Source organism: Natator depressus, chromosome 2 (genome assembly GCF_965152275.1).
Source record: "Natator depressus isolate rNatDep1 chromosome 2, rNatDep2.hap1, whole genome shotgun sequence".
NCBI classification, from domain to species: domain Eukaryota; kingdom Metazoa; phylum Chordata; order Testudines; family Cheloniidae; genus Natator; species Natator depressus.
The window spans coordinates 16,684,479-16,697,714 of NC_134235.1; the positions used below are offsets into that span (position 1 = coordinate 16,684,479).

Below are 13,236 nucleotides of genomic sequence, written 5' to 3' on the forward strand. Positions count from 1 at the left end.
GAGTTTGACCTGGCCAAGAATTTGTCCTTATTGTTCAATTTGACATTATAAATGGACAGAAGCCCTTCGTTTGTCCACCTGGTTTACACACATCACCTCACTCAGAATGTAGCTACCCCTTTCTGCCCTGCATTGCTTCTGGGCTGTCCCACCAAAATCCATAAGCTAGTAATCACTGCAATCTGGAGCGCCAGGAAGGGCTCCATGATGCAAAATAGTCACTTTTTGAGATAGAGGATTATGGGATTTGTGAAAGAAAGCCTAGGCATAAAGGGTGTGGGGGGATGGTTCTTAAAGATAGCATAGTTCATAGGCTATCCAGAACATACCCCTAAAAAAGTTATAAGAATGCTAGGTTCGGGATGAGGGGGGCCAAATAGGCTGTGATGGTAGAAAAGCTGTGTTTGGACAAAACCCCCAACATATTAACCTGTAACTATAAGCTGAACATGCCTCTAGCTGGTTGCAAAATCATAGTGTAGCATGGATAGATTCTTATATGTGGCTATCAGCCAAAGCTACAATATTATTCCCTAAAATGACTATAACAATGAGTTAGATACATGGTTGCCCTTAACCACGACAGAGAGCCAAGTTAGCATCTCTTGCTTGTCGCATAAATATGAAATTGAGGACTACTAATGGTATCTATATTATCTAACATTCCAAATGTGTCGTATTGTAAAGTGGTTCCCCTCCAGTAACTCTGTATACACACGTGCCTGGTTTGAGATGGAAAAAAGCTTAGGTCCTTCTCTTCTATATACCTTAAGAGGCTACCCAGACCCTTAAAGAAAAATCCAATCTACATGGGACGTTCTGAAAAACATTAAGATGATTACAGCATCTGATCTTACTAATTCTCTTCTTCTACCACTGTGAGATAACCCTTGCCTCAGGATCAAGGCTAACTCCATACTTAAGATGATTTGGGTAGAAAAAGGGTTAACAAAAATTAAAGATACAACACAAGATGAGAGACTGGCCTCCTTGCTACCGATGTGTTGCAGTTCTTTCTTTCAGCAGCTATGCTCCAGGAATCATACAAGGATAGAGGACAACTGGTCTGTTTCAACTCTCTCACCTCTACAAGATCGTATGAAGAAATATGGGAACAAAAGTCACTTTGTAGGATCTACTTATAGGTGATTTGCATTACCTCTCAATCTCGGTCTAAAAGAAAAATTGGAAAGAGAACCTAGCCTTACTATCACAATAGAAACCCAGAAGGATCTCTGTCAATGTGAAAGATACTTCAAGTTCTTTATCCTTCCGATTCTTCCAGAACAAGATATTGAACAGGAATTACTGGACTCCAAAATATTTATTTAAAGCTAGATTGGCAATACACAGTGAATGTTGGAGATGCGAACAGTCACATGCCAACCTTTCACACATCCTCTATACCTGTCAAAAATGCACGTGTTCTGAAACGCCACATTCAGTGCTCTCTCAAAAACTAAGTGTTGCTATTTTTCCTTCTCCAAGCTTATGTATGTTAGGGGGGCTGAATGAGTTGATATTATCAGTTAACCGTTTATTAGCCAAAAGAGTTATTCTGAGAAAAAGGAAATCTGCAATTTGTCCTTCATATACAAACTGACTTAGCGAGCTCTCTATTACTGAATTAATGGAAAAAGTGACTAATAGAAACACTTGGAAAAAATATGAGAACGCCTGGTCACACATGAAACTATTGCATATTTTTGCAGTTTAGTATATATTAGTCCCCTATACTCATAGGTTATGTTCTCACTTATTTAGTCACTTTAACAACTGATGTGCTCTATGACCTCTACAGGTTCATGTGGTTTTTTTTTGTTTCTTTTTTCCCACTAGGTTTTACAAATAATGAACACTGAATTCTTATTTATATGGTATTTCCTTCTTGTGCTTGCATTTATATATTTTTTATTTCGTTATATATTTAATATTTTATATAAAAACAAAATGTAACTTAAAAAAAGAACTTACTGACTGTGGTATGTAATCTATCGCTTAAATCACCCTCTACCAGATGACTGGCGGATAGCTAATGTAAAGTCTGTTTTTAAAAAAGGCTCCAGAGACATTCCTGGCAATTACAGGCTGGTAAGCCTAACTTCAATACTAGGCAAATTGGTTGAAACTAGTAAAGAACAAAATTTTCAGATACATAGATAAACATGATATGTTGGAAAATTCAACATGTCTTTTTGTAAAGGGAAATCATGCCTCACCAATCTATTAGAATTCTTTGAGGTTGTCAACAAGCAAGTAGAGCAGGGTAATACAATCAACATAGTATAATTGGACTTTCAGAAAGTCTTTGACAAGTCATCAAAAGGTCTTAAACTAAGAAGCCATAGGATAAGAGGGAAGGTCTGCTCTGGGATCAGTAACTGGTCAAAAAAGATAGAAAAGAAAGGGTAGAAGTAAGTGGTCAGTTTTTACAATAGAGAGGTAAGAGAGTCTCCCCAATGATATGCACTGGGACCAGTGCTGCTTAACATATTCATAAATGATCTGGAAAAAGGGGTAAACAGTGAGGTTGCAAAGTTTGTAGATGATACAAAATTACTCAGGATAGTTAAGTCCAAAGTGCAACGAGCTACAAAGAGATCTCCCAAAACTGGACAACAAAATGGCAGATACAATTGGATGTTCATAAGTGCAAAGTAATACATATTGGAAAACATAGTCCCAACTATGCATACAAATTGATGGGTTCTAAGTTAGCAGTTACCACTCAAAGAGATCTTGGATTCTCTGTGGATAGATCTCTGAAAACATCTGCTCAGTGTGCAGCAGCAGCAGTCAAAAAAGCTAACAATGTCAGGAACCATTAGGAAAGGGATAGATAATAAAACAGAAAATGTGTCACTATATAAATCCATGGTACGCCCACACCTTAAATATTGTGTGCAATTCTGGTTGCCCCATCTCCAAAATGGTATATTAGAACTGGAAAATGAAGAGAGAATGGCAACAAAAAATTCGGGGTATTGAACAGTCTCCTTGTTAGGAGAGATTAAAAGGCTGGAACTGTTTGTCTTAGGAAAGAGATAACTAAGGGGGGGATATGATAGAAGTCTATTAAATCATGAATGGTATGGATAAAGGAAGTGTTACATACCCCTTTCCATAATAAAAGAACTAGGGATCACTCAATGAAATCAATGGGCACCCAGATTTAAAACCACCAAAAAGAAGTACTACTTCAACACAAGGCACAATCAACATGTGGAAATCATTGCTAGGGGATGTTGTGAAGGCCAAAACTATAACTGGTTCAAAAATCAGTTTCATGGAGGATATGTACATCAATAGCTATTAGCCAAGATGGTCAGGGATGCAACCTCATGTGTTGCCCTGGATTTGAGGGGTGTATATACCCCAGAATGTGACTGAGTTAATTGTAACCATATTATGTGCATACAGCCACCCTGAATTAATAATATAGAACATCACATAGTTACAAGTTAATTTGGAGACAGGCTTTCAGAAGCAAGGTCAAAACTAGCTACAGTTTCTGCTAATCAGAATAGGAGGAAGAAACAGACAAGTAAACAACTGAAACTGAAAACCTTTGTGGTTGGAAAACCTTGAATCTAGACACCTCCAATATTAAAAGTTTATTGAAAGTCAGAAAAGTGATGATCCAGTAGGGGTCATTATGACCTATGCATTTTGTAGAAGTTAGTTATAAAACAGACGTTTTTCCTGACACCCTTTTTCCCCAGCGGGTAGGCATCTGGCCACTGTGAATCTGCTATTAATTATTCAATACCGTTCCAGATGTTAGGTAAATATGTGGGATGTTCTAAACCTATTGCTTGTGTGTGTGTGTGTGTGCTTAAATCTAATAAACTGCAGTGTTAGCCGCTCACTTGCATATAATCCTTGATCAGACAGAATCGCTGTGTTCCTACTGATTTATTCCTGACACCACCTGGAGTGAAATAGTTAAGTTGCCCCTGCTGGGGCTTCTGAAAATCCCGGGTAAGACATGCTCTGGGTGTCCCTAAACCTCCAACTGCCAGAAGCTAGGACTAGATGACAGGGGATGGATCACTTGAAGTTGCCCTGTCTTCGTCATTCCCTCTGAAGCATCGTGCACTGCCCACTTTCAGAAGACAGGATACTGGGCTAGATGGACCGTTGGTCTGACCCGGTAGGGCTATTCTTATATGCCTTTAGGAATGCGTTTTAAGTTTTGCTGCTGCCTAATATCTTGTTGAACTTTTCCAACAAGTCCCAACTTTATGAAGAAGTGAAATGTTTTGGGTTTGGAAAATAACTGTCTGTATTAAGTGAAATTTTATTTTGCTTCTCAACGATAAGCAAGTACTATATTTAGGACAGCACTGATTTCTTAACCTCAAGTATCATACAGTAATTCATACTGTAACTGTTCAAATTAATTTGTAACAAACTCAGCTATTTTAACTTTTTGGTTTATTTTATTGCTGAAATGTACATTGCACAGTGTATTCTTACATTTCATGAAACTGGTTCAACACCAACAGTAAAGAATGTATGGGCATCAATAAAACAGACACATTAGCCCTACTCTGAACAGGCTGATTTTGTTTCTTCTAAATTAACATAATTTTAATTTACCTTAAAATGAACTATCAAAAACCATAATTACTCAAAGTGACATTACATTTAAAAGAATTTAAAGCAGAAGCTGGAATACATACAAATGTCAACTGGACATGAAGTGATAAACATTCAAACAGTATTCAAACTGTCACAGACACGACAAGCCCAGTATGCACACTTCGTATTCTAAGCTCTGCAACTCTTTTCAAGACCAGAAAGAAATAAAGGATTCAAAGCAACTGTATACATTAAAACAGCATTCTGAACAATTTGATTTCAAAATACCTACAATTTATTACCTACATTAAACTATGAGTACAAAATATTATGCAGCAGACTTCCACAAATCCTCAATTCTCATCTGTCCAAAGTGGCTACAGTACTTAACTTGCAGACTCTCTGCATTTTCAGCAGGGAAGAAATTATATATCAGGCAAAGTCCCAAAAGATTACAGATCTTTAGTTCCTTAACATCTGCACATCCTGAACAAGACTAGTCTGAATTTAGGACATGTGGGAGCCTATCTTGTGATTAAATGAAAAAAAAATCTTCATCAATAGACTTCAAATGAATGGTACATGAAATGTTGAATATAATTTTTCTCATGCAGTATACATGCAACAGAATTTAGTTAATCTGAGAAAACTCTATATTTACACCACAGTCTGCGTATTACAAGAGTGCAAATGAAAGTACATTCTTTATTTCTTATTCTTTAGACTCTTTAATTCTATTTCTTTTTTGTATAAATGTGCACAGTGTTACTTTATAAAATCACATCAGTGTGGATGATGATTGTTCTACATTGCGTCCCTAGCTTACATCTAATTAAAAAAAATACACTGTTTATATAGGTCAAAATCTAATATCTTACCTTAAAAAACAAAAAGTGAAAACTAAAAACTAAGGTGACAACGAGTTCTACTAATGTTGTTGACTCTGGTCTGATCAGGATGATACGTTGCAGCAGTAACAATCACAACGGAATGCTGTAGGTAAGAGGTTGTTTCGTCATCCACTAACAGCTGTGATTGCACTGTCAAACTGAAAAAAAGGTCTCAATTACCTTTCTGAGTTTTGTGAATGCTTCCTGAAAGTCTTGATGTGTCATCTCATAGGTCTAAATAGCTGAAATTTCTCTGGAAACGTGCTGTTTCACTCCTTTAAAGATAGTGTAAAGGAACATTGTACTTAAGTTTAAAAATCCAGAAGCCCTACATTTTTCAGCAAGTGTGGAAATTGCCAAGGACAGTTAACATATTGACTAGCTTCCTAATCAATTTATAACAAGAGTTATTAGTTTAATACACTATTCATCTCAGCCCTGACCCATTCAAAGAAATATATTGTTTTGAATTTAATAAGTTTGTATTGAGAATGAAAGTTGATTATATTTGCTGCTTCAGAAAAATCCAGCTAGACCTAGACTACAAAGCTCACTGCTAATAGCACTGGACTATTAGAACTTTTCATTTTTACACACAGAATTTCTCAATGGGTCATGAAGACAACATTGTCAATTACCATCAAGGGCCAAGCAACTTACTGTACAGTACTGTTTTATGTACAGAGCTAACAAAAAGTTATGTTCTGTGTATGTATTTGAAATTTATACTCAGGTATCTAAACCTATGAAAGTTACCACATCGGTTTTCAATAATCACAGGAAGACTTGTCAAATGCAACAAAAATGTATACAAACAGATATAGCTGCAAAATGCTTTTGCTTGAAAACACATCTAAATTGATAATTTTCAAGAGAATTCATCCACAGTTTTCTTTCAATTTGCAAAATATCATTAAAAACCTATTTTACTAAACTACACAGAGCAACATTTCATATAATCTTATGTTCTGTGTTTATAATTTCACAAATGAACTAGTATTTAAAGTACTTATCCATTTAAAATGCCCTCAATTTGTTGCTATACTAAATATATATTTATTTATTATAATTCAGACAGCAAAATACTACTGCATTTTCAAAAGCATAGTCTGTAAACTATACACATAAGACATGAAAAATATTGCACAAGTCAGAGCTCCAAGAGGAGGATTTACATCTCTCAAGCAGAACATTGCAACTTTCGGCAGGAAACAGCACATGTGCTGGATTTCTAAAAAGCACATTTTGTTAATCATTCACCAGGAACAATACTTAACAATTGGCTGACCAGTCATATTTATTAGTGAAACTTAACAGGTAAAAGGTTGCCTATTTAATGTATTTCAAAATAATGGAATAAATAGCTACTAGACAGCAACAGTATAGGGAGCTAAGATATTGCTCCACTGATACATATGGTAACAGAAAGCACGCCAAATGCACTCTACCCAAATCTGGAAACCCAGGTGGAAGGAAGCCACCAGGCATTGCAGATATAGCCCCCAATTCTAGGAAATTGTATTTCTGTAAACTCATTTTTAAAGTCTCTGAAACTCTAGAACACGCTGGCAAAAGAGGAGGAAATATTTACTTCTGACTTTTAAACCTACTGAAATATGAAAAATGACTAAGTGAAATAATAAGGTAACATAACAAAACTAACTTCAAATATTAGAGAATAGTTAAAATAATTGAAAGTTTGGTTAAAAATCATTCCTATATACTGTAGGTCCATCATTTTTCTACAAAACTATTTACTTAATCTAAATTAACAAAGAACTTGAAAACTCATCTTGGTCTGTTTATTGTACTCTACTCTAAATAATGTCCTGCAGACTTCAGAAGACACTTAATACACACAAAGATCTGGAAACTTCATCTCATAGACTGGAACGGATTGGTAATGAGCATGTCCAGCAGTAATGGTCATCGTTCCCGAGGGGCTAGGAGGAGGACTGTAAAGAAGGAAGGAGAAAACAAAGGCATACAATTCAAGTTTTCACAATAATATACTTATGTAATCTGTTATTACTTTTAACTTCCTCGAGTACTTGGAAACTTGATACTAAATTTCTTTCCATCCTTACTGTATCCTTTTCCTACATTTGTAATGAAGCCAAATTATAATGGCTGATTTTTGTTTGTATCTTTACCTGAATCACCAGTTTTGTTGGTGTCAACATAACTATCGAGATAGGGCTTTTGATTTACAATATTACGTCAAATGCAGAACAGATGTGCATGGCACTTCACAATACATAGATTGCTAGCTAATACCTAGAGCACATGCAACAAAGGGAGAATTCAACATTTTTGTAAGCATGACAAATATATATATAAAATACATTTATAAAAATACTCCAGCGCTGTGTTGCCAATATATATTTTCACATCTTTCAGCAAATATTTTTCAAACTTACGCCCAATTCTGTCCAGTTATATAGGTGGAACTTTCTTAGGAACCCAATTAAACTCTAATTAATGGATACAAGCCTCATGGAAGATCTTCAGTAATTTTAATGGAAAAAAAAAAAGAAGTTTTATCCTTAACAATACCTCTAATTATATGGTTTGGATAGAAAACAGGGTGACCTTTTTAAAACAGAAAATATTTGATGAGCTAATAGGCTAATCTTGACAGGATATTTTCCCTCTAAATAAAAAAAAAATCAGAATAGCAACAATAAAATCAAATGTTTTGTAAATGAGGCTATTTCAATAATGTACATGAGACTAGCATCTTAAAGTAGCACAGAATTTTCTGACAACTACCCTATTTTTAATTAATTCCCTTTTGTGCATAAAACCTTACCGAATGGTGAGCTCCAATATCTGTGCAAGTCTATCATGAAGAAAGTTTGCCTACAAAGAGAACAAATTTAAATATTGTAATGATATCCTGTAAAACCACTGTACACAGAATGACTACGAATAAGAATCCTGGACTGGTTAAGTGGAATATACTCCCAATTTCAGAGTTTTGCTTCCCTGTTGCAGCAAGGACTCAGTTGTGTGAAGGCAAAAGAATAGCAACTGGGAGTTTATTAACAAAACTGAAGTAGATTTTTATTTCTTAAAAGATGAGAAGGGGGTGCGGAGAGTGACCCTTCCAGTCAATTAAAGCATGTTGGCGTGATCCAAAAGTTGCATTTACTTGCAATTCCAGAGTGAAATAATCATGGCTCTGAAGCCCAGTCTCAAAGGCAGCAAAGGTAAAAGTGTGTGTAGTATGTGGGGAGTGGAGGACAAAGGTCTGGGCTACACTAGAGTTAGGCTTATGTAAGGCAGCTTACGTTAAACTAACTCTGCCAGTGTCTACACTACAATGGTGTTCCACTCCAGGTAAGTCACCCACTACATCGACTTAACTCCACCTCCGCGAGAGGCGTAGCGCTTAGGTTGACGTGGCTGGAGTGTTGGGCGCTGACAGCTAGAGTCCCCCAACCCAGTGCTGAGAGCCCAAACTGTAAGCCAGGCACAGGGGTCTCAGCCAGCACCCCCACCTGCCCTGGGCCTGGTGTAGGTCTTAATTTCACAGCAGGGAGCCTACCAGCAATGAAATTGACATCCTTGTCAGTTTCTTGGCAGCTATAATTTCACATTTCATCTCCAGCTGTCATCCTTGGGGCCCTGAGGCTCCAGCTGTGAGCTTTATGCCAGGCTGACAGGCAGAGCCGGAGAGGAAATGCGACATCATAGCAGCCAAGAAACTGACAAGAATGTCAGTCTGCCAGTAGGTTTTCTGCTGTGAAATGGAGCCCTGCTTAGCTCACAGCTGGGGCTGTCAACCCCGGGGCAGGGAGCTCCAGACGTGAGCCTCATGAGGCAGTCAGTGCCCACACAATGCCCCACTTCAGTGGGTGCAAGTACTCCTGGTGAGGACGTGCACCACCGGAAGAAGGAGGGCAGTGTGGACACCAACAGCTAATTTAATTGCTGAGGTGGTTGTAGGTCGACCTAATTTTGTAGTGTAGACAAGCCAAAAGAAGGTTCACATACAATCCCTAGCCCAGTAGGGTCCTGGTCTATAACTAGGGTTCCTCGTCACTAAAGCAATACAAATAATAAATAGTAATAATAATAGCTCTGTGAGATGTAGGGGACCCAACCCATTCAGGGTATACGTAATTTTGATTTCCTACACAGACTAAAAATTCAGAGCACAGATGAAGGCAAAAAGGCAACAACTATTTTCTTTTAACAGTAAACATCATCATGAACCACCCTTTACCCACGTATCTCCCTCATCACTTGTACAAAAACCTTTAAAACAATATAAAATGTACCAAGTACTCACTTTTGTTTCACATTGTGCTGCAATTTCTTCAAAAGGTGCTTTTTGGAACTTTTCAATCACAAGACGCCTCTTTTCTTTCTCCTGCTCTTCAAGCCCAGTATTATCTTTTAAAAAATGAAGACAGTTCTAATTTATGCTTATACAGATTTCCTACAATAAGTGAAAGGACAAAACATTAAGATGTCTTCATTTTTTTACTACTACTTCTTAAAATTAAGACATAAGGCTAGAATCTTTTAAATGAATAGTAAAAAGTAGTCACAGGTTAGGCAGACTTATTGAATAAGTTCTAGTTAGTCAAATTTCCTGTAATAATGGAACATGTACTTGAGAATCAGTGTAAAAAGGTGAACACAACGTCATGACCTGTGGTCCCAACTCAGTTTCCACTCAGTCCATCAGTAGGAGTTTTGCCTGAATAGGGACTGCAGGATTTGCCAAGTAAGTTATTGTTTGAGCACAGGAGGTCATCACAGATGCAGTGGAATGTAGTCCAAACTTCATCCAGTGGCCATATTCTTGGGTTTACAGTATTTTACACTATGCAATCCGTTATCCATCTTTTGCTATCTTCTTGCCCTTACATGTGGGGCAGTAGGCTGAAAACAGGTGCTAAGACTTTTTGCAGCTTCTTTTTTTCAATATACTTAACATGGGGATCGGTACTAATTCTTCAGGTTTCAGAGTAGCAGCCGTGTTAGTCTGTATCTGCAAGTGTACACAAGCATTCCTCAAGTGTACACAAGACCATCAACTTCATACACTATTCACTTTTTTTTTTTTTTAAACAGTCAGCCTAACAAATTTAACCTGGGATCAGAAAGTCAAATTGGACTTTCATGCATCATAACCAGCAGTAAAGAGTTTGCAAACTAAGTTATACCCTCAGTAACACCCTGTTGTCTTGTAGCCTTGTGTTCCAAGTTACACTTTGTTATGGGCATAGACATAGTTTGACTTGCATAATCTTTATTACTGGTGGTGAGATATCAGAAGGAAGAACTCAGATTCATTTTCAGACCCTAGGTTAAGTTTGCTGGGTTGGCAGTTGGAAAAACACCTTTTTAATCATGAACTGAGCATATCTGACATGGAAGTTTGAGACAAAAATGGAATTCCTCTGAAGCCCATAATGCTAATTTCATACACTATACTCAGAGAACTCCCTTTGAGGGCTTGACCATTTCTCACTATATTAAAGGTGCTTTACAGATATTTACTTAACTGAAATTCACACAAGCTAAGGATAAAACATTGTGTGAATTGCTTAAGTGTTTTTCAAGCCTTGACCTGTAAAGGCAAAGTTCCAGAAACCGTTAAAAATAAGAATTCATTTACCAGCTTTTCAGTAAGTCACACCAGCTATAGGTAAGGAGAAGATTTCTCTAAGAAATGCTGAAGATCATTTAAGGGGTTTGTGGTTTCAAATCAACCTGCTATATGATGAGAAACTAATATAGTATTTTAAGTATGCTATGTTGGCAAAGCTCTTTTCTGGCAAATATTTCATTTACTGGAGAAGTGTAAATGCAGTATTGCAATAAATCTCACCAATTGCTTTCTTCAAAGCTTCAAAAGTGATTTCTTCAGTATTATTGACCTAAAGGAAATAAGTGATTTTTAATTCAGTGAAACAACACAAATTGCTGAAGAATAAGTAATTTGTCTGTACTCAACTATAATTTGGCTTAAATGGCACAAATGTTTTTTCTCACACAAGACTAAGGCCCAGATTTTTAAAGGTATTTACAAGTTGCTGTGTTCAATGCTGTACATTTCAAAAGGGACTTAGGAGCCAAAATCCCAATGGAAGCCTAAGTGCCTAGATTTAGGCTCCTCAATCAGTTGGGCATTGCAACGTTGAGTGCAGCAATGCCTAAATACCTTTTAAATTTTTTACCCTAACAGAGTTTTTATTTAAGAGACAGATTACTGTGAATACATAAGGTAGTCTCATATTTCTTCACCATTGCAATGACTCACGTTTAGTGAGCCACCTATTTTATTATATACAAAGCTGGTAGTTCCAGCCATACTTATGGTTGCCTGACACGTCATTATTAACACCCATTTTTCAGTTGCCTATAAGTTTACAAAATTAACTACTTGTGCTGAAATGCCTCAGGTTGATTTTTGATTTTATACTTTAATTTAATTTTTTTTGGTAAATTTCAGCAAAAAAAATTCAGCAGCTTCTGGGAATGAGATTAAGGAAAATACATTTTACCTAGCACCTTTATGCTTTGTAACATGGACTTGAAATTTGCCAAGGGGTGGCCTGTGTGTCAGTATGTGGTTTTTGCTGCTGGGGAAAACAAAACAAAACACCCTGCCAAGTTATAAGCCCGTGAAAAACTGCAGTTTGCACATGCTCAGTAGAGACTTGTTAACATTGACAGCTAAATTCCTTTAAATTTTTTGCCTGAACTGAGCAAGTTCCATCACAGGGTTGAGCAGGACTTTCCCTGCAATTGCTGTTCTCGGCTGCTATGGGTGGCTAAGGAACTGGGCACCAGAACAGAGATGACGACTCTGTTCTATGCTCTCAATACTCTCCCTACTGCCACCCAGGCAACATGAAAGAGGAAACTGAGTCAAATGGAGAGGACACAAAAGCCTGACCTAGAATTTGGAGGAGGGATGTGGTGAAATACAGAGGAAGGAGCGGACTGGATCCAAGAGCATGGTGTGGGAAGGAAAGACTGGGGCTGGGAACAAGGGAAGTTAGGTTCTAGGGACTGATTAGGCCAGAAAACTGGGACCTGGGTGGAGAAGAGGGGAGGCTGAGACTATGAACCAGTTTAGGGACAGGATGGAGAAGGTGTGGGGACTAGGACAAGCTAGGCAAGGAGAATGGGACAATGAGCTAAGGGCTCTAATCATCCCAAGCTGCACACCTACAATTAATGCACACTTTTGACCTTACTTTCTGTGCCTCAGTTCCCCATCACACAGGGGTGTGTGAAAAATAGTTAATTGTGAAGTACTTAGACACTATGCTGAGAACACCATACAAAAGCCCACGAGGAAATTAAAATTCTGTATTCAAAGCAGGTTTTGAATAGCGTGAAGTAAATAAGATATGGACAGGCAACAATTTTAATGAGGATGAGACAGAATACGAAATAAAGGAGAGTTACCTTTTCCGTAACTGGTGTTCTTCAAGATGTGTTGCTCATGTCTATTCCACAATAGGTGTGCGTGCTCGCCACATGCACCAGTGCTGAAAGTTTTTCCCCTAGCAGAACCCGTAGTGGGGAGCGCCCCCCGCATCCCCTTGAGTGGTGCCTGCCTGGCACGGTATAAGGGGAGCTGCGCGCACTCCCCACTCTCAGTTCCTTCTTGCTGGACAACTCCGACAGAGGGGAAGGAGGGCGGGATGTGGAATAGATATGAACACCACATCTCGAAGAACCAGTTATGGAAAAGGTAACTGTCTTTTCTTCTTTGAGTGATTGATCATGC

General features: G+C 37.7%; 1 protein-coding gene across 3 annotated transcripts in view; it reads right to left on the reverse strand.

Annotated features, from left to right (window-relative positions):
- Positions 1–4,448: 4,448 nt before the first annotated feature.
- Positions 4,449–13,236, reverse strand: part of EFR3A (EFR3 homolog A) — a 173,144-nt gene continuing 164,356 nt past the window's right edge. Inside the window, exons 22-26 of one of the 3 annotated variants that reach the window (XM_074943845.1) lie at positions 11,323–11,371; positions 9,772–9,875; positions 8,287–8,336; positions 7,335–7,429; positions 4,459–5,632 (exon numbers count right to left, since the gene is read on the reverse strand). In XM_074943845.1, the coding sequence (XP_074799946.1) occupies positions 5,628–5,632; positions 7,335–7,429; positions 8,287–8,336; positions 9,772–9,875; positions 11,323–11,371 (303 nt within the window). In that variant the 3' untranslated portion in view covers positions 4,459–5,627. Of the gene's footprint in view, positions 7,430–8,286; positions 8,337–9,771; positions 9,922–11,322; positions 11,372–13,236 lie in introns of those variants that run through there. The other 2 variants (XM_074943844.1, XM_074943846.1) reach the window with 2 other exon arrangements.